Below are 26,671 nucleotides of genomic sequence, written 5' to 3'. Positions count from 1 at the left end.
TAGATTTATCATGATGATATCCAGTACAGTTTGGACACACATTCCCACTTTGAGTCCAAACTGTCATTTGGTACTGTACTAACACATGCAGGAGAGAGATACAATCATTCCACTCATACATGATGCTTTTAAATAAAATCAGATGCTTAAATCCATGTTATAAAAGAAATTAAAGACCTAAATCATTCAAAAATGAAGTGTCTTGTGCAGATTCTCATTCAGCGAGGTCACAGTAATCACCAGAGGTTGTATGAGAAAAAACTATACAGGTGTGAGGATGATTTACCTCTCATCAATGATGTTTCTTTAATTAGAGGTGGAACATCACCTTTTTTTTAATTAGTTTCACCTAAGCGGCTTTTTGGATGAGCAACCTAAATTTCAGCAACCTGCACGCTGTCCATTTGTTGTCCTTTAGAGATCAATTGGTTTGCAACTTCGGTATCATTTCAGTTTATACTATTGTAAAAGCTGGTCGCGGGAGATCATTCCAATATCTGCTGCGTCCAAGGTAACCGTTTCAAAAGGCCTTGCTGAGGTTCTGACACCAGTAAAATAGATCTAAGCTTATTCCAGCAAAGACCTCTAAGTGCCGTCTTTTGGTCCTTGTTCAAACTCAATAATTAGTTACAGACGCATTGGATGGAGAAAAAAAGATAGAGGTAGCACCAAAGGAAAATAAATGTCTTCTCACTGGGGGATGAGGAGGGCCAGTAATTTAGAGTTTTAGAAAACAAACATTGTAGTTAAGGCCATAGTATGATGTGCATGTCATACTGCCAACCAGCCTTTCTCTATTAGCTCTCCAAATTTGAGCCAAAACAGCATTAGAGTGGAATCATTCCTTTTTTTTTTTACCACCTTCATTTGTCAAATGGATAATTATGTCAAAAAGTGAAGATGGATATTGAAAAATGTTCAGACGTCCTTGATAAACATCAACAGAACACCAGCAGTTGCCATTGAACAACTGTTTCCATGATATCAATGTGTGTATTTATGTGTGTACTTGTGTGTAAATGATCTTAAGAATGAGTGAATGTTCCACACTTAGCTGCCTAGTCGTTCCACATCAATCTCATTCTAATGAAAGGCGCCTTGCTCTTGTCAAACTGTGGTTCCAACTGTTTTTTCTTTTAATTTGATTTGGGGATAGTTAGATTTTTTCTTGGCCCCTTGACTGTGAAGATAAAAAAAAAAAAATCGACCTCAGCATAATTCGGTGGTATTGAAGTGATTCATGGATAGATTATGGGGACCAGTGGAGTTCAGATTCATAGGAGTGAAGTGGGACATATGGTACCAAAGGTGAGACCACCCTGATCTGAACAGGGAAGAACTTCACTGAAGTGGACCATCTGATTATAAAATAGATAAAATGATAGATTCAAAACCTGGACAGCTTTATATGTTGAGATGTGATTGGACATCATAATGGCAGTGGGATAGCTTCTGAAGACGAGCAGGTCTTGTTGGTGAGAGGGTGGTTTATGCGGTGGTGTGTCTGTAAGTGTACGTGCATGGATGACCTTTTCCACCTGTGGTCCATCAATAGAAATTTTATCCCTCCTTCTGTTGGGAGGTCCAGCCTGAGGGTAAACCACTTAACCTGGTGTTAACCTTTGAAATTATTGGAGTAAAATATAGACATGGAAAACACTGTGTGTGTGGGTGTGGGTGTGTGTGTGTGTTCATGCGTGCGTGCGTGTGTGTGTGTGTGTGTGTCTTTATGGGAGAGTAATACAAGCAGACAAAAACCAATGTTGGCAACAGTAAGAGGAAAAGTTGAACTGTTGTGTCAGATAGTTCCAGTTATGGGCTGCACTTGGAGCAGGCAGACAATCTGGCAACCTCTTAACCTTCACCCAGTGTATTAATTCTGATCGACAGACAATCTTATCAGCAAATGAAAGACAAGTAGGGCAGAGCTGGCCTCCGCTCAAGTTCTCCCCTCCTGCAGTTGGTTTTGATTCATATTGTGTTCTGAAAAACAGATGAAAGGCCTCTCACAGCACAGAGGACGCTCATTCAGAGTAATCAACACTTCATTCTAAAGCTCATAACAGGGGTTGGCACCAAATTCATCACTTTCACTTGTTTGTAATAATGTGCATCAGAAGAGGCAAAGCGAACATTGACAGAGGGTTTTCAATAAAACCTCTGAGTTTCTTTACCTGTCAGGCCATGTTGAATGAGCTTGGGTTCTGCTCTCTAATTGGCAGGTGAGTGACGTTACCGATAATGATAATTTGAGACATTCAACCAGAGGAAAGGCAGTGGGGAAACTATTGCCTTCTAAAGTGGTTTTCAGGCATTACTGGTGAGAGTTTTGTTGAAAACCATTTACTGTACTGGCTCCAAGTTGCAATTAGACAACAGGTTGGAATAGATGGTGCATATTTGATATTAGAGCACGACATTTAATGAGAGAGGATGCCTTTGATATGTCAGGTAGATGAGTAACCAGTCTGTTCCAAAAATGTGGGCATTGCTGCCCTCTCATTAATCTATAGACGTACAATCTACCTGCCAGTTGCAGATCTTTATGGGCCGTCTGAATGACAGTTGTGTGCAGGATTGCGTGTTTGACTAAAGAGGTGATTTACTGATCAAAGCGCTAAATAAAGGAATAATGAGAGGGATCCAACATCAATAGAACGGGATTTAGAAATAAAGAATTGGAAGCAAAGAAAGAGCTAGAGGGAGAGGTAATACCACTGAAATCTTTTTAGCGATATTAATGCCACAGTGAATCAAAGGGAGGGTTGCTTCCTGCATAATTAATTAATTCCATCACCTCATTCCAAGTTCAAAGAGGTTTTTTTTTTACTCTTGCATGTAGAAATAACTGAAGAGATAAGAGGTCGCGTGATTCAGTCTTCATTTACGGGCCATGCTTCAGATGGATACTCTGTATGTGGCTTCATAAGTTTTTATTCCCTCTCCTCCCCTTTGTTGAAAACAGGATGAAAGCTAGACTTCTTGCCATAAGATTCGTTTTGGCATGCAGGAATGCAGAGACAGCCAAAAAAACTGGGGGTGGGGGGGTGGGGGGTAGAAAACTATCGGAGGCACTAATAAACTTGCAACAGCCTGCAGATAAATGGTGATGGGGTCTGTAGACTTGCAAAAAGGGGGAGATAGAGTGAGTGAGGGAGGGAGGCAGGGAGATAGAGTCCAACATCAAACAATTTATCACTGCTAGTTACAACCTGCCCGGGCCTCGCCTCTCCCCGCGCTATCAACAAGTGCTGTAGACCCACATCAAAAGCTCTCACTCTTAACCCAACCATGTTTGTGTAAAGGGCTTTGGCTTGTTTTTTTTCTAAGTGCTATAACTTGTAGTAATTATAACATGTTTACCATAACCTGCAATGTTTCATCTCCCTAAACCTTCTAGACAGGTGCGGGTGTCAGAAATGTCCTCATCCGTACTTTGGAACATCATCGTCGTCCCAGAATGTTTCCACAAATGGTCAGCGGGCTTTAAAAGTTGGCTTTAGGATAGGAACATCTCCATAAAATGTCACAGCAGGAGAGTCATACAAAAGATGAAAGATCAACAGGGCTGCTACACAGTGGAGGGATTGCATCTGGACAAAGAGGGCAGGTAGAGGCTGCATCCAAAACCCCTTAACCTTTCAAGTACAATGCAGGCGAAATGCGAGCACTGATGTTCAGCATCACGCGGCGCTTTGTGGTTCTTATTATTACAATATTTCCACACTACTTTTTACAGCAACAAACGCTCAGAACTATGACTTTGATTAACAACAGTAAATCAAAAGTATTCAATCAAATTCCAACACATCAAGGTGTCAGAAAACTCCATTGTTCAGCTCTGCTCCAGTCTTCAAATTCCAATTTGACTGTGAATCAAATGTGAGCCAGCTGAGCGCTGTTCCCGTTAACTCTTTGCTCTCATTGTTCCTCATGCCTGACAGGTTGCAGCTGCAAGTTTTAGCATAAAAAAAACAGCGAACTATACAACCCCCCCCCCCCCAATGCAGACACACAGAGACTGCAGGCTTCACAAGTAAATCAATCTGTTTAACACTGACAGACGTGCATAAGCCCCCCCGCGACCTAATACATACTTATGCACACAGTCGAACCCTTGGGGCATATCTGTGGGCAGCCTTTGTCAAACTGAGACTTAGCCGATTTCTGCTGAGTGGTCAAATCAGATATCAGCCAAGTCGACCAAAAAAACCCCAAACTTTTAGTGATTTTGTTGTAGGCTGGGCGCTTCCATCAGCAACACAATGAGGCTTTCTACCTTCTAATTTGTGACGTATCAACATAAGAAGTGCCTGTAGCTTATCCCTGAGCACGCCTGGCACACATGCTTAGGCCTGCTCTTATCTTTGTTCCTTTGCTATTCAAGTTTAGTTTGTCGAGCGCTACTTTTGGCATTCAACTAATCTGTTTTGATGGCCTCTAATAATAGTTTGCCATAGTTAATTTTTTAAAACAAGAAAAAACTTGTGTCTTTGCTCTCCTGATTTTCCTTAAATACTACCCCAAAGTTCTCCTATAGTGTGTGTTTGTCTTGGCAAACGTTTGTGTCTATGTGTGTACTGGTCCTGCTGAGCTGTCCAGCTGAAACAAAGTCAAGGGGAGCAGTGGTTTGGATGCTGAGCTCAGAACGTACTCTCTAAACGCTTTAAGGACCATATATTCCCTCTCCTAGTGAATATCAGGTTCCCTTCACCTCCCTCTTTTTGTGCAGCTTTCCAAGGATCTACTAGCCTATTGCTGCAGGCACTTTCTTGGTAGGAGAGATCAGAGGCAGGCCAGGATCATCAATCCCTATCACTGATGTCCCACGGGTCAGTGACTCAGGGAATTACGATTTCTTGTCATGTTTGAGTTGTGATGATAGAAGTTTATTGATTAAATGTGAGTTGAATGATTTTGTCCTCACAGTTCTGATAACAGGTGCAGGCGATGGAAGGCTCTCGGCTGGATCCCACTGATGTTGTTCATGCTCAGATCCCTAGGGAGAGGAAAAAAAAAAAAAAAGGGGGTCGGGGGGATAGAGCTTCAGTTTCAAAGTATCACTCAATGTAATCCTAAGCACTTTTATTGGAGAATATGTAGTACATGCAGAATTACAAATGTTTACAACATATTTTTTCATGTGGCAATCAATTATCCCCTGTGAGGAGAAGTGCACGAAAGGAGGTGAGAGGGTTAGGTAGAGAGGTTGGAGGACAGGAGGGAGGAGGGAGAAAATTTTCCCCAATGAATCATTGTTGGGCAGCTGTAATTTCCTCCTCGTCCCAGTGACTCTTTCTCTTTTCCAGATGTCTCTCTCGTCCTTCTCTGAGATCTGACCCCTCAGCCTCCCTCCATATCTATCTCTCTCCCCCCCACCATCTCTCGTCTTCTGTTTTTTTTTCCTTCCTCAGGTTTCTCCAGAGACCGCCTCCTTTCCCTTCCTTTTGTTCGTTGCTGTAACATACGCACACTCCATTTCGCCGCGTCTCTGACACGTTGTGATGTGAACAGGGTTGCGCTGGGGGGCTGCGTGTTGACGCAGCTGCCTTGTGGTCAAAGAGGGAGAGGTGCAGGATGCTTGTATGCATACAAACACATGCACACCCATTCAACACACACACACACACACACACACACATGCACAAGTAACCTATTTTTTAAACAATCGGGATATCATACGGACCAATCACGTGTCAGTCTGTGGTTGAAAAACACACAAAAGTCCTGTGGCCCCAGTCATGTAAGGTCGTCTCTTTGATAAACACCATGAAAGCAAAGAGGTGTTACATCACCCCGTCTTTGCTTTCACAGCCCTTGGGGTCTCACATGCGTCTTCAGGAGCGAGATTTGTATTTGTGTGTGCGTCTTTTGTGTGTGTCTGTGTGTTCGTATGACACTAACCATTGCTCATAAAGCCGGACCACCGGGCTAGAGAGTGTAAACTGTGCTTTCAGAAGCCCTTTGCAGTCGGGAGTTTTGACACACTTGTGTTTGTTTGTCAGGGTCAGCCAAGCTGATGGGGGGGCACTTGATGAATTCATCCATAGCACCGATCTACATTCAGCTTCAGATGTGGCGAAAAAAAAAAAAAAAACACTGCATGGCATTACGCTGCGTTATTGATACCCTGTCACATGGAGCAGCTATGACAAGAAAAAAAACCAAAACGTTGTCACATGACGGACAACCATTGTCACAGTAGGTGCAGCAGGTGTGTTCTCACCCCATGATGAGTTTTCTGTCTTTTAATCATGAGGCATTGTAGCTAAAATAATAAAATAGTCTTGTTACGGCCTCTTTATTCGACTGCAGAGACAGGATTCAAGTGATACTGAGGGTGGGTACCTGGAATTAATTTTTATCTGCAACAGGAAATCCATTTTTATCACAGTTACCGGAAGAAACACTCTTGTAAGCTCGATTCACGGGCAGCTTCCTGCGATGTTTCAATGCATGTTACGAAAACCCAGTCCGACAGGTATGCGATAACTAGCCATTTAAAGTAGAAATCAGGCTAAAGGAGACAAAAGGAGATGTCAACGCATTTAAAAAAAAAGTGTGTGTTCTCAATAATAACTATAATATGGCAGCGTCGTTATAAAGTGCATCCATTTACAGTATTATCCGCACTAAAAGGCACACCTAAAGTTCTCAAAAAACCAACAATGCACCTTATAATCCAGTGCGCCTTATATATAGATAAAGGTTTAAAATAGGCCATTCGTTGAAGGTGCGCCTTATAGTCCAGAAAATACTGTCATCTTAAGCAGACTTTGTTTCATGTCGAACATATTACTATACCTGTGAACAGATTTCACCTGAGTTTGCTAACAGCTCAGTTACTGCACATAATAATCCTCAAATGAAATACAACGTAATTACTTAATAATTATTTTGTCGATTCAAGCAATTTAACAGATATGGACTCTTAGAAATATGCCATGCCTTTAAGGTCGTACTTAAAAGATGAGTACGGGTGATGTCATGGGATTTTGTGCTTGGGCTCCAGGCAGTAATTTCTTAATGAATACAAGTGCAATGCTGTTTGATCAAAATCAGAGGTAAATATATGTGATAACAAAGTTGCCATGGAGACCACACAGCCCGCGGTAACAGTAAACCGGCAGACACAATCAAGACTAGGTGACATCACCTTTAAAAAGTGGCCTTGTGAGCAGTACACACCTTCATCTTAATCCTCGTCTCTGCACTTGTATTCTTCAGAGGAAAACATGTATCGGAACATTCCGTGGTGATCATTAAATCATAGCAGTGCACACACACACACACACACACACACACACACCTCCCAGCTTCTGGGGAAGCGCCCACGCATGGCGACAACTCTCCATTATCTGGTCCTGATTAAAGAAACCATAAACAATCGTTGTGTGAAGTCCATAACAGCGCCCTCGCTCAGACAGAATAAACATACAGGAACGGAGAGAGACAATATTTAAAAATAAAGACACACGGCGGTGAGTCATCGTAAAGATTGAACGCAGCTCAGCTCGCCTGTGCTCTCCAACGAGCATATTGGGAAGCCGGAGAGAGAGAAAGGACATTTCTGCTTCGCAGGCCAAGGCCTCCACTGACAACTTGACGTATCGTTGGAAGGCACTGCAATATGGCTTGTTTTTAAAATCAAATAACAGCTGTGGCTTTTTTAAACCATGATAATTATGATTGATGACTACCACATGTGCATTGTGTCGGCTGGCGCTGTGACGTTCAGATATTTTCAGAGCAAATAATTGGCCACAAAAGGAGTGAGAAAGGGAGTGCGTACAAATTTTGCAGACTCTGCAGCGTTTTGTAATTAGCATCAGGGTTCTGTGTCCCCATTTTATGGGCATCTTTGTCTGTGTATGTTCACCAGAGTTGGAGACGGAGTCCAAGTATGTGTGGCAGTGTGTGAAGTTCAATACTTTTTTTTTTATTATTAGGTGACTGCGGTGTGTGTGTGTGGTAAGACGTCTGTCACTCATTTTCACACCCCCATTGTTTTCCAGCGAGCCAGCAGACATGATGGGAGCAGTCCCTGCTATACAGCTGTGTCTGGGCTATGGAAACTAATTACTGTGTGTCTCTGTGTGTGAGGGACAGAGTGAAAGTTTGTGCGGTTACTTGTCTTGGTTTTTTTTTTTTTTCATGTGAATATTCAACAGGGAACCATCCTGCACTATCTTGGCCATCACGGCGCCAAGAAAGCAGCCTAATATTAGCGAGCAAGACAACACATCTCTCAACCGCCAGAGGCACACAGGCCGTCGTCTCCCTCAGATCTCCGTCTGCTGCTGAATGACGAACTAAAGACTCCAAAGCGGTATTAGGAGAACAGGACGCAGACATGGAGACCCATGCTCATTCCTCAACAGACACAGTTGCAAATGTGCCTCTAACTTCCCTTTACCCTCTCTGCTCTGTGCCTTCAGAAATGACGCACAAAAGCCCCCGGTGCTCTCTTCTGCCTCCCTGGAGAGGAATTAGATTTACAAGTGACTGCATGCAATTTTTGTGTGTGTGTGTGTGTGTGTGTGTGTGTGTGTGTGTGTGTGTGTGTGTGTGTGTGTGTGTGTGTGTGTGTGTGTGTTTAAGTAGAGTAACATGTGTGAGAATATGTCCAATATTGCAGCAATCGTAAGACTTGAAATAAAAAACGGAGATTATACCATTCCTTTTACAAGCACTGTTCCAAGTATTGCAAAGGCACAATGTGCTCTGATAGATCATTTAATCTCCTCTCTGCAGAGTGTGTGTGTGTGTGTGTATGCTTGTGTGCATATGAATGCGAGAGGAAGGAAGGTCTGGCACAGGAAGAAAGGAGAAGCGCTGGATATTTGACTGCTGTAGGCTATGATTGACAGACTAACCATGGCAAGGAGGTTGTCTTCAGGGGAGAACGGAAGCATGAAGGAGCGGAGGTAGATTTCCATTCATCAGCTTTGGCCCTTCCTCTCCCTCGCTCTTTATGCCACTCAATCCCTCACGGAATATGGAAATGCAGGATTACACAGTCCAGTAGTTACAGTGATGTGATTTATCATATTTCCTCTTTTTTTGCCGTCAGCAGGACTACTGAGGTATGTTATCGGTCCTGTGATCAAAGACGATGTCTGTGTGGGTGTCAATGTGCCCCTAGCTCTGTTGTATCCATTGTCAAACTTGAAGCACTTCTGACAAGAGCTGCTGATTTAGCGCAGCAAAACAACTAGCCACATCATATGGGAATGTTTATGTTCAGACACACACACACACACACACACACACACACACAGTTATGTGTCTATATTTTACTCCAATAAATTCAGAGGTCATCATCCATATCCACAGGCACACTCCGGGACACGGGTGGCTTTGTGGGTTGGGTGATGGACCACCCCCGGTGAGTGAATGTAGAGCAGGATCAGCAGTCAGGTGTACTTTTCTATCATCATCAATGATAAAATGTGTCAGTCGGACAAAGCTGTGCACGGGCAGGCAGAGGAGAGAAGACTGGATACATTTTACCTGGGAGAATTCCATTGTTCCATCATATTAAAAAAAAAAAAAAAAAAAAGTTGTGTGGAAATGTTTCTGGCGCGTTGCTCGAGCATAAAATTGCGTGCAGGTATGGAATATAACAAAGCAGGTATTAGTGTGTAAGCAAACAGGCTTACATTGTTGCCCGTACAGCGGTGGTTTTCCCTCTCTCTTTGTCTCCCCCTCCCCGTCTCTCTCTCTCTCTCTCATTCCCATTCAACACACACACACACACAAACACACACACTCGCACACACACACACAACAACAACAAAAATCACTTCCCCAGAACTCTACCCTGAGGTCTTCCCTCTCTCTTCCTCCTCTGCTCTCTGTCATGCTCTTTCTTCTTGCCTTCCTGTCTTCTCTGTCTCCCTCACTCATGTGGAGACTCCTACCAAACAAACAGGTAATAATGGCGGTAAGCTTCCACCTTTGAAAGCAGCTTACCTGTGAGGAACATTAGAGTAATAGATCTTAAGTGGAAATCAACCACTAGAGCTTTGCCTAGAGGGCAAAAAAAAACTGCATTAGTGGAGCCAGAGACACACCTTTCTTTTACTGTAAGTATGACAGTAATGTCTTCAGTCAGATTTAGTCAGTCTGATCCTCTCCGCTTAGTTCTTTGAAACACATAATGCCACGATGAAAGAGGATCCTTTATTCAGCACAATGCAACTGGGAGTCAATGCCCAGGCACCGCCTTAAAGAGTGTCTAAATGGTTGCTTTAGTGTGCGTGTGTGTGTGTGTGTGTGTGTGTGTGTGTGTGTGTGTGTGTGTGTGTGTGTGTGTGTGTGTGTGTGTGTGTGTGTGTGTGTGTGTGTGTGTCTTTCCTTACATTCACCAACCGAATAGAACATTTCCACCACAGCTTTACAACGTGGAAAACACAATAAAATAAAGAAGAACAAGACACAATGCAGTCAACGACTGCAACATCCCGCGACACCCCTGAATTCAAAATTTTTACCCTGACCTACTTGCGTAGGTCAAAGATCGAAGCTGGTGCTCTGACTTACCGTCATTGATCAAAGCACTAGCTTTGATCTATGGTCTTACTCACGATGGCCTTAAGGTCATCATGTCATTTTCATCCCCTTTGCTGCCCGAGTGCCTCAATTAATGATGCTGTAATGACTGAGACTAACAAGAAGGAATATGAATATGACCTGTTTGTGTGTGTGTGTCTGTGTGTGTGTGTGTGTGTGTGTGTGTGGTTGTGGATGACACTCAGAGACAAGAGCCCAATGCTTGTGTTCTCGCTGTGTTCAAAGGTTTAGCTGTGTTTGTTAGCTTTCTTCTCTTTCTGAATCTGAACAGACTTGACTTGCTTTGGCATTCCGTTTATCTCATAGAAATGCACACACACACACACACGCACACATGCATTCTCACAGGCATGCACACACACACAATGAGTCAGGAAGGAGGGTACAATGCTGTCCTCCCCTCCTAGTTCCTCTCTCCCAGACTTCCTGGGAGGGGTACACTGCTCTTTGTGTCCAAAGTCACTCTCTCTTTATCTTTCCCTTTCTTATTCTCTCCTTCCTTCATTTACGGGACACAAAGAGCAAGGGAGAGGGCGAGGGCGAGTCTTTCACCTGGACATGGATGGCCACGGGGAGGACTCCGCAACAAAGGAGCAGAGAAATGGAGAGGGAGGGAGAGAAAAAGGGGAGATAACGAGACAGACAAGGGAGATGTGTCTGCGTATTTGCGTTCCCATGTTTTGGGCTCTTTTCCGCTCGCTGCGGTTTTGGGGCGAATGACATTCGGATGTCTGGGTTAAGAGCGAGGCTGTTTAGTCTGAAGCCATGTCATGGGAAACATATTCGTGCCCTCTGGGACTTATTCATACCCTGGTACACCGTGCACACACACACACACACACACACTCACATGCACATACACACTCTATGTCCGCTCCCTGTCCTCCCACACACACACCCTGTCATGAGATGGAGGGGAGTGGGGTGAAAGGTCAAGCACTTCAGTAATGGAACAGGAAGTGTTGGAACAGTCGGCACTACACAACATGCAACTGCCTCAAACATGTGGACAGGACTGACAGGCAGCTGTTGTGGGTAGGATATAGCTTTGGAAGGCAGGAAGGCCTTCAGAGTCCAGACAAAAAGTCCACTGATGTGTTGTTCCGGCATTCATATATGTTACAGGAAATGTGCCGTAGAGATTGCTCTTTTTTGTTTCTCTCTAAATCCATGTGGGTTCATAAAGGTGCATGCCATGTGAAGTAAAGTTTTCAGGAACACAGGGCAATAACATCTGCTGCAATAATGGTTCAGACATGAAGCTTACAAATTCCAGCACTTTTCTGCACATCCTAAAAAGGTATCACTTACAGAGAGGTGTTCTTTCCTGCATAATAGTTCCTGGAAGATTCAGTGGATACAACAGTGGCAGCTATACTATGACTTCATTTGGTTGAATGGCAGAAACAGGAGGTCACAGGATAGAAAACTGATTAAATCCACTTCTGGCTCACCCCCTTTTTTTTTTTTTTTTTTAAACTGCTGCACTCACGGATCTATGATCCGCTCATCTGCTCCATATATGTAGCGGCGCTCATGGATAACATCTAGACCTGAACTTAGATCAGCGCTTGATGAAATCTTACCCCGTCTTGATGAGGACATTCTGCTGCTGTTGTTTTAAAGGGATTTAGTTTGGCCTCTTGCCATGCATGTAAAAAATCCAGATTTCCTCTTTAACTCCTTCTCAAACATGTAATAGAGATGTGAGTAAGTCTGGCTGCAGTTGCGGAGGCTCTGCAATGGCAGGATTCCCTCAGGTCTCCCTTTAACAGCAGATGGAAAACACACCTGTGAAGTCTGGTCCAGCAAGAATTACACTGTTGTTTTATGTCATTATGATGACCTGGCTGCTGTTTCTGCATACAGTTAGCATAACCCACAAAAATTAGGAGTCCTTTCATTCATCTCTCAACCCCTCTGTTGTTTTACATCTCCTTACTTCCTGGACTCTCCTGTGCTACACCCCCAACTTGTTGTGCTTTGTGAGTCGGTGATTTCTTCTTTGATCCCGTCACCAAGCTCCCATTTCAGTTGTCCTTCCTTTCAACTTAACCTTGATAGCATTGCTGTATCAGCAGGTTCTTGTTCTTATTACGCCTTAATGCTGCACATGTGGACTGGATCGAGCATCGAAAGGGCATTGAGTATCTGTAGCGGTTACTAGTCATCACCTGCACACTACCAATCCATCATAAAGCACTTAGGTCAATCCTGGCCAACTGTCACACAGATCCAGTAGGCACACAGAGACGAGTGCTCTTGTATAAATGTCCTTCACATCTGAAGTCAATTTTATTGAGCTCCATTAAAAGAAACAAGCAAACTTTGTCGACTAAAGAGAAGCAACAGCAAGAAAGGATTTGGTTTGGAGCAAACTTGCACCAAACCAAACACACACAAACCAACTTCTCCGTGTGTTGGAAAATCTAACAATTAAAAATAAAACTATTTCTCTTCAGAAAGTGAAATGTTGGTGGAAATTAATTAAAAAATGTAAATGCTATGTAAACATAAGCACATTGACACGAATGACAGCTTGCAAAGTGGCAGTCAGTGAATGCATACATGTACGGGGCCCTTCACATATGCATGTGCATGCACTGGAACCAGTTTGGGACATGTGTTGTGCCCAGGTCCAGGATTAGACAATGCCTTCTCTGTAGTGGAAAAGAGAGGGCTCGTGCACTTGCACAGATTAATGCACACACACTCACACACACAAACATTTCCATGGATTCCCAGCCTTGGAAAGGGACTGAATAGGAATCTGGGCCATGCAGGCATTCTGAATCCTCTCAATCAGAAGAAGCCATTCACCGCTCAACCACACGTCACAGGGAGCACATTCCTCGCCCCCGTGTCATACTTGCGTCACGCTGCAATCACACGAAACATACAGACCTATATTATCAGTCAGTGGGCATGGGGCTGACCCAAAAATACCAGCTCATGTGCATGTACCTCCCAAACACACCCTCACTTCACTTGCCCGATCTCCTCCTCCTCCTCCATCCTAGCTCCCTTCAAGATCTTGTGTCATGATTGCTTTCTACTTTTTTCTAAAGGACAGGATATGGAACGGTGGAGCACACTATGGCCTGTGTGTCTTCTCTGCCCCTCCTGCGGGAATTATCATTGTTCCATTGTTGTCCTCTACCTGCCTACCTGCCGTCTGTCCCTGAGCGACATTTAAAAGCCTCCCAGGTTGCTCTCAGGAAACCACAAACCAGTGAATGTTCCAACTGCTTGTCTTTTCCCTCCAACACCCTTCTGGCATAAATATCACTTTTGTAGTAGCAAGCCCAAGATTTCTTTTTTTTTTTTTTTTTGCAGGTGCTCACCATGGCGCCTCCAGGGAATCTGGAAGAGAGCTTAGGAATTAAACCATTGGCACTTCATGGGGAAGGAAGGAAGTGAAAAAGGAAGAGCCGATAGAACAAAGAAAGGAATGGAGAAAGGAAATTGTATATGCAGTGAAATTGTCTGATAAATTGTATTTGCTTAAGAACACATTAACCATCATGACACATGTCACTGTCTGCGTAATGAAGTGCATAACTGTCTTCTTCTGCTCCGATCACAGAGATAGTGTGTTGGTTTGTAGCCAGCACACAAAAACACAAACCATGAAAACCTTTACCGCACTCGAGTACACACCCTTCAGTTACCTGGTTCTGCTGCCCAGAGCCATTTATGTACAGACAGACAGACAGACAGACAGACAGACAGACAGACAGTATAGATAGATAGATAGATAGATAGATAGATAGATAGATAGATAGATAGATAGATAGATAGATAGATAGATAGATAGATAGATAGATAGATAGATAGATAGATAGATAGATAGATAGATAGATCGATCGATCGATCGATCGATCGATAGATAGATAGATAGATAGATAGATAGATAGATAGATAGATAGATAGATAGATAGATAGATAGATAGATAGATAGATAGATAGATAGATAGATAGATAGATAGATAGATAGATAGATAGATAGATAGATATGGATTTATGAATAGATTCATGGCCAGGGGGCAAGAAGAAACAGGTGATGAAAGGAGAGTAGGTATAATAGACGTCTGGAGCCAGAACACTGATGCTGGATCTGATAGCTGCTTTATGTAGACACCCTCCATTGACAACACACACAGACACACACGCACATAGTACTTTCCTCAAACTGTCCCCTCTCTCTCTCTCTCTCTCTCTCTCTCTCTCTCTCTCTCTCTCTCTCTCTCTCTCTCTCTCTCTCTCTCTCTCTCTCTCTCTCTCTCTCTCTCTCTCTAGACATGATGTTTACAGTGTGACCCCCGGTTGCTCATGCTATCAGTCATTCCATCAGCATAATGACTAAATGACACGCACACGACTGTTGCAGTCATGGTCACCGTACAGGGACAGGATGTTGTTTTTTGTTTGTGTGTGTGTGTGTGTGTGTGTGTGTGTGTGTGTGTGTGTGTGTGTGTGTGTGTGTGTGTGTGTGTGTGTGTGTGTGTGTGTGTGTGTGTGTGTGTGTGTGTATATGTAGATGCTTAACATAAATAAAGTCTTCTGAATCTAACAACACACATTTGTCCATCAATTTCAATTTCTGCATTTCCACTCGTTTTCACCTCCTTCTTTCATCCTCCGTCTCTCTATTTTTGTACACTCTTGCTTCACCTCCACTGGCTACAAAAATCCCTCAACAGTCTGGGTGGTCTTCATCACAGACAGACACACACGCATGCACACACACATACGCGTACACACTACCGACGTACACACAAACACAGTACTACTCTGGCTGTGGTTTCCTGACCTCAGCCAAAACACTGTTAGAAGTACACCACACTCACCGCTACCACAAAGCATCACCTAATCGCTGCTCAGCTCCAGCCCCGGACCCAGAAACAATGTATGCACACTCTCTTTTCCTCTCTCTCTTACACACACACACACACACATACACACATGCACACATTGAATACCACTAAAGGAAGATGGAATATGTGTAAATATGACCACCTGACATCCTTGGAATACGGCCCGCATACATGTATCTCATCAGCCGGTTCTTCAGCAAATCCATTACTGGAAAAATGATCACGCTTAACTTGAACAAAAGCCGCTTTGGACGGCTGACAAATTCATTGGCCGTCAGCTAACAGAGGAACAGCTTATTGTGACACAGTAAAGCCATCTCTTATGACAAGTTACCTGACCTCTCCACACATTAAAACAGCACCGACCCCCATGTACTGTACAGCCTGAACTCAAATTCAATTAATACACATGCACACACAGACACACACCCTTGGGCACCGTCTTTCCTCTCCAAGCTGATATCAAAGAGTGGGTTTTTCAAAGCATCTCACATGACAGCTCATTTCATGTGTTGCCCACGGAAATGATTATTGCCATAAATCTCTACCCACTCTGCTCTGAGTACGCTTGGAGCATCTTCTGAGAAAGCTGAATTCCTCAGCAGAGTCAGTCTGTATTACTTTAGTGTTGTAATACAATTGTTCTTTATTGATTGGTATCCCCCCCTCCCCCCACCGTTCCCACCTATCCACAGCCAGGTTGTCCAGATGTGCAAATAAAAACAAGAAAATAGAGTGAATCATGCGTATAGCCTGGATCGCCTTCTCAGTCGCCGCAGCTCATACAGTTGTGCTCACTTTGAAGCGCTCTCCGATGACACGGGTGAATGATGTCATATACTTTCACAATGTTGTGTGCATGTGGTTTGTAAAGTGGACTGTTCCCAAGCAAATCCCTGTGACCTCGGCAGTGTACTGGGAGGATAATCCAACTTCCACGGCGCAGCGGGGCGTGCTGGACTGTTTGCCAGATCCTGGTGAGGATTGGATCGACTCTCCGCTGTTATAACCTTTTGATGAAATGAGAAACCCTAGCCTGCTGCGCTGCTCCCCTGGGCTAGCGAGCAAGTGTATGAATGTGGGCAGGGGTTTCGGAAGGAGAGGTTGTTTTGTTTGTGTTTGATGCGAAAAGAGAAATCTGCAATTCTTTATCTTTCTATCTTAATTTGTTGTGGCATCTCTCATGCAGTTACACATCCCTTTCTTCCCTCCGCTTCAGTGCTGCGCTGTGTGTGTGTGTGTGTGTGTGGGCGTGTGCGGTTGGTCTCTGAGTTTATTTATCTTATTCTAAATCAGCCCTCAAACTCACTAATTGGTCCAATTCCACTGTTAGGTAATGAGAGGAAATGAACAATTACTCTTATGTTTGCAGGGAATGATGTATGTTTGTTTGAGAGCTGTGGTGGAGCAGTCAAGAGCAGTGTAGAATTTTGCAGAAGGAGTCTGCGTGTGACATGTCCCACTCTTGTGCTAACCACCTGATGTTCACGTCTAAGATGATTCCTGGAGGGAGTTGGAGACCATATATTATCATCTCCATAAACCCTATGTGAGTTTGAACTTACAGAAGAACTGAGTAAAGTTTGGCTGTTGGAGACTTCCACGATAGCCAGGTAGAGTCGGGTATCATCATCATAACCAAGAACTTTTTTTTATATATTTTTTTTAAGTGTCTCTTTTCAAGTTGTTTGCATCACTAACTTTCATACTTCCCTAACTCCCTCCAAATTCCATCCCAACTCTCTTGTAACACTTGCAGAGCCCCCAGTGAGCAACTACTCTATCACACCATTTCCTGGATTTTTACTTCTATCACTTCGATATCAGTTATCACAGACGGTCTCTAATCTGCCCGCAGAGGATTGTGCGAGTGAGACAATGTCGTATTAAAAGTTTAAAATCTTGGTAATGAAGTGGCTGGAGTCTTGTAACTCCTCATGATAAAACATCAGAATGTTAATGTTCATGTTTTTAAGCCGCAATGATGGAATGTTTCACTCATCCTTTAAGCCTTTCAAACTCAAACACACAAATTACATTTAAGAAATATGTAAACTTTTTCTGTGGTGTTTGCAAACTTTCAAAGAAAAAGGAAATAAATAATTCTGAAGGGTTTTTTTTGTTTGTTTGTTAAGGGTTTTCTTTTTATAAATCACATGCTGACAATTTCTACTTGTTTAACCACTGAGTTGTGCTATCAGAAAACAGCAAGATACAGATTGGTGCCATAAAACTGGTCATTAAATTTCACACATGTGGACATCTGTGTTCAAACATTTACTATTTCAAACACATGCAAACACATGTGTGTGTATACACGCACGCACGCACACGCACGCACACACACACACAGAGACACACAAACACACACAATCACGCTGGGACTCCAGTTGGCGCTCAGAAATCTGATACTGCAAGAAGTGGTCCAGTAATTTTGCCATCGTCGTCAAGGCGCGCACACACGTTCCCATTGAGCCCACTCTGTTTTTATACACATGCGTGTTCTGCTGCCGTTTCTTGGTGACACATCCAACCGACTGCCCTCTGCTCTATTTTTAAAAGGAGGAATCTCAGCTCCAACTCAGGCAACCAGGAAATAAATAGTAGGGGAATAGTTGCTTTAAATGAGGCATTAATAAACAATTAAACAGTTGGATTTAAAATTGTTTGACACGTTTTCATTTAAAAAAAAAAAATCATTAAGGCTTTATGAATGAAAGGTTTGGAGGAGAACGAGATGCACAGTCAAGGATAGAGTCAGAGGCCTGGAGGTGAAAAGGTGAATAAACGTGACAAAATAACACACCCAGGAAATGTGTTACTCACAGGTAAGTGGTGAGAGGGCTGAGGCTGGTTGGCACGGACGATAGTCCCAACTCTGAGCAGTCCACCATGACAAACATGCCGTCTTCTTCACACTGGCATGGAGATGGGCACTGCGGTGCTGCCGGCCCCTGTCTGTCCTGAACTCGTCCGTACCCCCACACTCTGGAGGCAGACCCCCGAGTTCCTCCAGCTATGCAGATAACCAGAAGCAAAGGCAGCATATCTGACAGTCCACCTGTCTGCAGCTACACCTTCAACACCAGGAATTATCTGTCCTGTCACTTTTGTCCTCACTGATGTTTTAAGAGGCAGCCTTGATCAAGTGAGGAGGATCCAATGATTTTCTTGCTTTTCTAATTAGTCCTGAAGCCCCCCCCCCTCCCTTGACAACTTTTTTTCTCCTGTGCAGGTTGTCCACACTAAAAATCTGTCCCTGTCACACGTTCTGTCTCTTGATCTGTCCAACCCTACTGTAACTTCTTTCCCCTCTCTTCTGTCTTCCCTCTCAATCTGCCCTCCCTTTTCTCACCGTCTTTCTCCCCCAAACACAGTCACTCTTTCTCCCTCTCCCTCTCCTTCTCTCTCTCTCTCTCTCCCTGTATATATTTCTTGCTCTCTCTGTCTCTCTCTCTCTCCTTACCTATTGTAGAAGGAGAGCATGTGAATGAGCCACCCTCATTGGCCCACAATTTAGGGATGGGCTAGAGCATCTCCGGAAAGTAGGAGGGGCCCACAATTCTCAAACTTTTCCCTCTCTTTCTCCCCCCCACCCCCCCAACCCCCTTTCTACTTTGCCTGGAAGCTCAATTTGAAGAAGAAGAGTAGGTGTCTAGTTTGAGGAAGAGGAAGAGGAGGGGGGGTGGCAGCAGGGTACTGTGGTGTCAGGCTAGATTTCCCATTGCAGGGCATTATGGATGTAACTGGAAAGGGGAAAAGGCAAGCCCTGGAGGATAGGACTGAAGACAACAGAGGGTGTTTGGCTGTGGGAGAGGGATGCCGGGGGTCAGTGTGTGTGACTGGGAGTGACTGTTTGGAGGAAATTGGAATTCTGACACTTCAGCACCCCTCAATCCTCAGAAAGAGCAAATCCAGTGTCTCGTAAGTCACACCTTCTCAAGTTTCTGCTGCTGGAATGTTGCGATCACACGCACGCAGAAACGCACACTGGCTTACGCACACGCACATGCCCACATGGACACCCCTAGAAAATAAGAGATTATGATTGACTGGCGCAACAGAGCTCAATGTCCATTTCACATATGCACACTCCGGTCTACAGAGAGGAGAGTGTGGATTTGTGAAGAAGTGTCAGCTGCCTCAGGTTACGGTATTTCATCATATATCGGCGCTCACTCGCCGGTTTTCCATAGAATCCTGAAAATAATCTCATCCAACCTTCCTGTCTTTTATTACAACACATAATTCTTGCATGCAAAGACTTCGTATTGAAGAAAATAAATTGCTGTCACAGCGTGCTGTTTAAATGAAGGCTGAGAAAAATGCCATAAATTTTGACTTTCCGCTTCATATGTTACACCGCTAAGCTTTACATGCGGGGTACCTGTAAGTACAGGATGTTCCAGAGCTACACGCTGATGCTAATGGAAAATTAGCTTACACTTACAGAGGACCGTCCTAATCCGTCCACCCAGTCAGTGCACAACACACACCAGCGGTTTTCAGTGACCCACACTTCCATATGGTGGTAGCAGAGGCTGACATGCAAATAGCCACCTGCTCATCAGCAATGATAACCATTCAGAGGATCACTGACACACCAAAGGAACAGCGCGGGGTTCAGTATCTCGCTCAAGGACACTTTGGCTTGCAGGAGGCCTTTGATTGAGTAACCAACGTTCCAATAAGTTGACGCCTGCTCAACCACTTGGACTCAGAAAATCTATTCAAGCCTCATTGGATTCCCTCAAAAATGTATAGCAATGGAAAAGCAAATGCCACATTTCCTTGTTCTTGGAAAGCTGAGGGCTTGGAGAGCTTTCATTTCACAGCGATAGTTTGTTACCCCAACAAGCAAGAAAAAAGACGCAACATTTAAATTTATGACGTACCAATTCCCTGAACAGACCGGGAAAAATGTTGCGTGTCAACTAGAGCTTGAATAAGTCCAAGGCCTGTTATTTGAAATCTAAAACTATACGGTTAGAAATGACTTTGCTGTCGGTTTGAGTTTGTCTACCCCTCCGGTAGATCTGTCTGTCTCTCTGTTGCTCTCGTTCCCTGTCTTTCTTTCGCCGCTATTCTCTGTCGGCTGAATAGTTTCTCATTAATTAATTAACATTCCTATGCCACTGTGTTTTCTGAGGGGCCTTTGTTATGGCCCCACAAAAAGTCTTTCAGAGCTGTTCTTCACATAGTCTCTCTTTCTCATGCTCTTGCTCCCTCTGTTCTCTCTTCTTACCTCTTTGTCAAGAAATGTTCTCTCTGTCTATTGTCAGGTTAAAAATGTCATGCAAATTGTTTTCCAGGGATCTTTTATGGCCCTTTTCTTGCATGTGTGTTCACTACCCCAGATGACATAAATGCAGACTTCTTGATTGATTATACAGTAGACCCATGCACAGTGCACGCACTCATTCCCACAGGCACAAATGAACAGACACAAAAACATCCACCTGCAAACTCCACCTCTCCCATCCCTACACACAGAACCCTATCATCTGTTTAAATTTTTTTTTTTTTTCTGGCCCAAGGGTCTTTAAAAATTGTAAAATCCTGCGTGTCTGATCTTTCTGCCTGGTTATGCTCTCTGTCTTTCTCTCTCTACGTATCTCACCTTCCTTCCCTCTTTTCTTCACATTTATCATCTTGTTGAAATTACACTGACATTTCTGATGTGTGTATATATATATATATATATATATATATATATATATATATATATATATATATATATATATATATATATATATATATATATATATATAATTTTTTTTTTTTTTTTTTTTTTACATCATTAAAATTAGTCTGTGAAGTTAATTGTAACACAGAAGTACAATAACTAAGGGAGGGGTAACTTCACCAGGAAGTTAACCACCAAGCTGCTACTAATCCTTCAGCATTAATTAATATCTTATTAATCTAAGACAATCCTACATTTGGAATGTCTTCATGTAACATAATGATATATAAATAACATACAGAAGGTACTGTATGAAAAAAACCAAAGATATTTTTTCAAAGTCCATACTTCCTGCTTTTCATTGGCTTAGGTTGATAGTTTATGGTTGTATATGTCAAGCAAGCACCTGTCCCTCAGCGTACCACATATGCCAGAGGGGCAAAAAACCAAAAATAAAAAGAACTGCTCTCCCATATTTGGTATCTTAAATTTTATTAAAATTACCCAATATTTTTTTTAGATACAAGAGTCAAATTAATTTCTCCCTGATGCACCGGAAAGCTTTTGTCCAGCCCTGGGTCAGTCGAGCTGCTCACACTTGTTTGCATGTGTGCAGACATTTCTACATGCCACTGAAAAACTATGCACACACTCATATTCTCCCTCTCTCTCTCTCGTTCCTTCATTCTCACCCTCTCTCGCACACGCTATCAAACAGTTTGCATCAGATCAAAGCCGGGGCTCCCTCTCCTCTCCTCCCCCATACCCCACCTCTCTACTGGGCTGTAAACACTATCCAAGCAATGGCAGCCTTGAAGACACAAAGACAAGTAGCTACCTGACACCTGACACTAACTTGAGAGCACTCACCGTGGTTTACCCAACACACACACACACACACACACACACACACACACACACACACACACACACACACACGCATGCATACACACACACGTACACATGCATGCACACACACATATACACACAGGCTACCTGAGCTCCTTCCAGTAAGACTATTCAGGGAGAGAACAGACAAAGTCGGCGCACAATCAATCCCTCCACCTCCCCAACACACATATTCCATCTCACCTCACCCACATGCCCTGCCCCAAACTCTAACCCTGACAAAAAACCTCTACCCAACCATATCCAAGACCTATTAGTGTCAGTAGAAGTGTGTATGTGTGTGTATACGCATGTATATGTGTGTGTGTGTGTGTGTGTGTGTGTGTGTGTGTGTGTGTGTGTGTGTGTGTGTGTGTTTGTGTGTGTGTGTGTGTGTGTGTGTGTGTGTGTGTTTGTACACAATTGCAGAATAAATGCTTGCAAATGTGTTGTTGTCATATTTGTGCATGTCTGGGCTATGCAGAGGCAATTAAAGGCTAACTCGGTTATTCTCAGCGGAAGCAAGTGAGACGCCGTGGGTCGCCACTGGCGGCAACCTAGGTGTGTACTCTGGCTTTTCATGTGAAACCACCTGAAAGCCAACAAAAGGTCCCTCTCCTTTCCTCCATCCCTCCCCCTTCCCCTTGGTACAAAGGAGAGAAACGAATGGAAGAATGAGAAGGAGAAGAGGGGGGATGAGGTAAGGGGATGGGGATGCAAGGGTGGGGCAGGATGGAAGGAGGGGGGTAGGGTTAGGCTAGAGAACGGGACGAGAGTGGGCACAAGAAAGTTATAAGACATGTAGTCTGTAACACATCTAGAATGTTTTATTGAAATAATAGCTATATTCTGAAGCTTTACGTTAAATTCACAAAGTAATTCATACGGTACAAATCAGGGGTTTAATATTTGTACATGCAGCGTTATGTCTTGTAAAATTTTAACTTAATTTGTTGAACTAACAGGTGTGACATTTTAAGAGCATCCAGTAGCAGGTAGCAGGTGACTCAAAGAACAAAAATCAAACACTAAACATAACATATAAACCACCTTTTGCTTTTAAGATATTTGAAGTAAATTATTTTCAAACACTACTGTGGGTGGTGCAGGGAAAAAGTAAGAGGATCTTCCTGTGGGGACCATGATTGTTTTAATTGTGTCCTGTAGTTGCAGAGAGATTTTAGTCTGAGCCGATCAATGACTGAAGTGGGAACCAAACGACAGACACTGATATTCATATAATGTAAGCATCTCAAAAACAAACATTATGCCTTATAGTTCAATTTGTCTATAGCTGCTTGTCTTTTGCAGGGTTGTTGCTGCTGACTCTGGGGAAGGGATGACTCGTATCCCAGATTGGCCACCTGCTAATTACTAACAACCATTCACGCTTACATTTACACCTATAGCAGTTTTAGTTTCACCAACTTGCATTACATTTTTTTATCCATGGAATCAATCCATACTAAAAGTTCCCAAGTCTTCAGGATTTGAAAGTCTCTTCCTGTGTTGTTTGTGTTGTTTGTTGTAGGTTATAGTAGTTTGATATATAGTATGAATGAATTTCTCCATGAAAAACACAAAAAATAGAAAATGATACATTGCTTCACTAAATATTTACTCTTCTTGATGGAATAGCCAACAGTAAACACAGATTGAAGGAGACATGAGTAGAGCAACTCAAATGGCGTGCAAAGTGAAGTCTTATCAGTTATAGAAAACAAGATATGTTATTTCTCTTGTCAACAAGGACTTTGCATGCATAGTTTTCATTCAGTGTGTTTTAGTTAGTGATGTATTTCTTTTATGACCCTGACAACGAACAACACACAGTATATCTGTGTGCTGAAATACAGAATAAATAGTTGTAAATCAATTTAATTTTAAGAAATATAACATCTAAACATGTTTGCAGATTAAGGTGTTAATTATAAGCACACACGTCTTTTGAGATGTGAGAATAGCCAAAGTTAGCAGGTCCAAATCAACTCAAAGAGACAGAAGCTGCATTGTTTGATGCTATTCTGAGCAATGACACTGGCAGAACAGCCAGTGGGTGTTTGTTTCGATTGTGAGTGTATGTGTGTGTGTGTGCGTGTGTGTGTGTGTGTGTGTGTGTGTGTGTGTGTGTGTGTGTGTGTGTGTGTGTGTGTGTGTGTGTGTGTTTGTCTGTGTAAATGATACACCTGTAAACACTATCTATAAAAAGTAGATTGACTTACAAATAAAGTAACCACGTGTTCACTGTGTGTGTGTGTGTGTGTGTGTGTGCGTGTGTGTGTGTGCGTGTGTGTGTGTGTGTATGTGTGTGTGTGTGTGTGTGTGTGTGTGTGTGTGTGTGTGTGTGTGTGTGTGCGTGCGTGTGTGTGTGCCCGTGTGTATTTGTGTGAATGATAAATGCTTGTTCCAGTTTTGCATGATAGTATCAGCCATATCAGTGCGTGTGTATGTGTGTGTTTGGGGGGGGGGGATAATGTGGAATGTTAACAGTGAAGTATTGGTCTGTCTCTATAGAGTTCCATCCATGCAGAACCAAGATAGGACTAGCAGGAGACACAATACGAAGAGCGGAGCCTCATTATTGCAGGTTTCACACAAACCCCATAGGCATCCATTCATTTGAAACGTGCATAACAGCAGTTGAAAGATTGCATCTATAAAAGCAAAAATTAGGTACCTGGGAACTATGAAACTGCTCATCAGAGAAGGCATGATTACAATAATTGCTTTAAATATCACCATTATGTCATGTGAGCTGCACTTTATGCCCGCTGGACTATTTTGAATTAGCTGATGAAATGGCGCCATCCTCAGCCAAAAGACACAATAACATTACTGTTGCAGATGAGGAACTGAGCAACCAGTTGATGGCGACACCCTCTATTGTCAAAGCCTAGAATGACTAACTAAGGTTAGAGCACATTTTTGAAATTGGTTTTGTTTGACAGGTAGTATGAGACAATGACAGATCAAATCATTTTTCTACCTTGTCAGAATGTCTGTCATCATTTTTTGTGAGGCTAGAAGAAGGTGTATTGTTTTAGATAATAGTACGTACCATGATGACAATGACCGACCAGATCCAATTTAAAAGTCCTGTTGATGTGGAAATGCCAAAGCGGCTTAGTGTAGCAGTTTGCAGGAGTTTTCATCTTCTGTCTTCGTTCTCCAGCTTCCTCTCACCAAGAAAAACATGCAACACTCTAAAGTGGCCGCAGGTGTGAATATGAGTATAAATTCGGTGTTTGTCTTTCCATGTGGTCTTGCAATAAACTGGCAATTTAACCAGGTTGTACATGGCCTCGGCTCGTAGTCAGCTCGGATAGGCTCGTGTCTTGGATCCAGATGAGCAGCTGAAGAGGAGACGATTCCTAATTGTCTCGTCTTAAAGAAAACGAATGAATGAATAAATAAATTGATTTCATTTTCAGCATGAGTGGGGTCTTCTCCTCAGAAGTTGTTTCAGCCCATTGATCTGCTGGACAGCCCCTCTGTAGTTCCATTTTACTGGATTACAAAAGATGTGAAAATTCCAGCAGATGAGATTCTAAAGCATACGTACTATAGATACTATAATCAGTACTGTTGTAATTATTCAGTAACTAATTAAAGAATCCTCTTCGGAATGAGTGTCATTATTCTAATCAGTAATTACAAATTCAAAGTTAATCAATACTAGGAAAAGAAGACATGATCATTTTCAGAGTTGTGCTTACGATTCCATTGCTGTACTTGCAGCACAAAGAATCAAACCACACGAATTCACAGTCCTACCTTCTCATTCATACTGTTTAGCATTCTGTGGCCTTAGTGGATTTCAGCAAAGCAGAAGTGATAAATATCTGACAATGACGTCCTCTTCTGTAGAAAGAGGAAGCCTTTCCCGTGCCATAATATCTCTTTTCCTCCCATTGCTCAACATGAAGTACAGTACATGTATGCTAAAAATTTTTTATCATAACTAAAGGTGCAGAAATAACGCAAAGAAAAAACTGGCTGGATGTAGTTTCCACAGACTTAACGTTAATCAGATAAAACCATGAGATGCATTGTTACACGTCCCCTTTGAAAAGACTTCTTCCCTTGACTTTGGCTGTTTGCCAGGACTGAATTATTTTTTTAAATGTTTATTTCTTTTCAAATCCTCCTATAGCAGAGATTTGTTTAAACAGTTGAATTGACGGTCTTGATATTTTCACTAAAATCTGAGTATATTTTGATGAGATTTCTTACTATCTGTTTGCTACTTTGGTTCAGAGAGAAATATCTATATTTCATATTATGACAGATAAATCCTGCTGACACTGGTGTCCACCTTGCAACTTCTTTGGTGCCACTTCAGGTTTATTGTTCTCAGAGATACGTTTCAGCAACTATTGAAATCAAAATCATTGCATTTATTTGTCTCCATTATATCATGGGGATCTGTTTCAATCACTTTAGTGATACTGTACCTTGATTTTTATTCTCAAACATTTACCAAGTCAAACATTTATTTTGTTAAATGTATTTTGGACAAAGTAAATATTACAATGAGCAGATTATCATACTGGCACTGTTACCTCAAAGCAAGAAAGGCCCCCTGGGGCCCCCTTTCTATGCAGAGTTTGTATGTTCTCCCCGTGTCTGTGTGGGTTCTCTCCGG

The 26,671-nt window shown here is 42.8% G+C and overlaps 2 protein-coding genes across 3 annotated transcripts in view; one reads left to right on the top strand and one right to left on the bottom strand.

Moving 5' to 3' along the window:
- Window positions 1-18,793, bottom strand: part of LOC137603711 (leucine-rich repeat-containing G-protein coupled receptor 6) — a 36,608-nt gene extending 17,815 nt beyond the window's left edge. The window contains exons 1-2 of one of the 2 annotated variants that reach the window (XM_068327429.1): window positions 18,279-18,793; window positions 4,928-4,999 (exon numbers count right to left, since the gene is read on the bottom strand). In XM_068327429.1, the coding sequence (XP_068183530.1) occupies window positions 4,928-4,999; window positions 18,279-18,499 (293 nt within the window). In that variant the 5' untranslated portion in view covers window positions 18,500-18,793. Of the gene's footprint in view, window positions 1-4,927; window positions 5,000-16,137; window positions 16,245-18,278 lie in introns of those variants that run through there. The other variant, XM_068327438.1, reaches the window with a different exon arrangement.
- LOC137603724 (ETS homologous factor) overlaps window positions 1-26,671 on the top strand; it is a 54,512-nt gene that overhangs the window by 17,972 nt on the left and 9,869 nt on the right. The window lies entirely within an intron of this gene.

This window comes from Antennarius striatus, chromosome 2 (genome assembly GCF_040054535.1).
Source record: "Antennarius striatus isolate MH-2024 chromosome 2, ASM4005453v1, whole genome shotgun sequence".
Classification (NCBI taxonomy): domain Eukaryota; kingdom Metazoa; phylum Chordata; class Actinopteri; order Lophiiformes; family Antennariidae; genus Antennarius; species Antennarius striatus.
The sequence above is the reverse complement of the archived record's forward strand: the minus strand, read 5'-3'. Positions and strand labels throughout refer to the sequence as shown.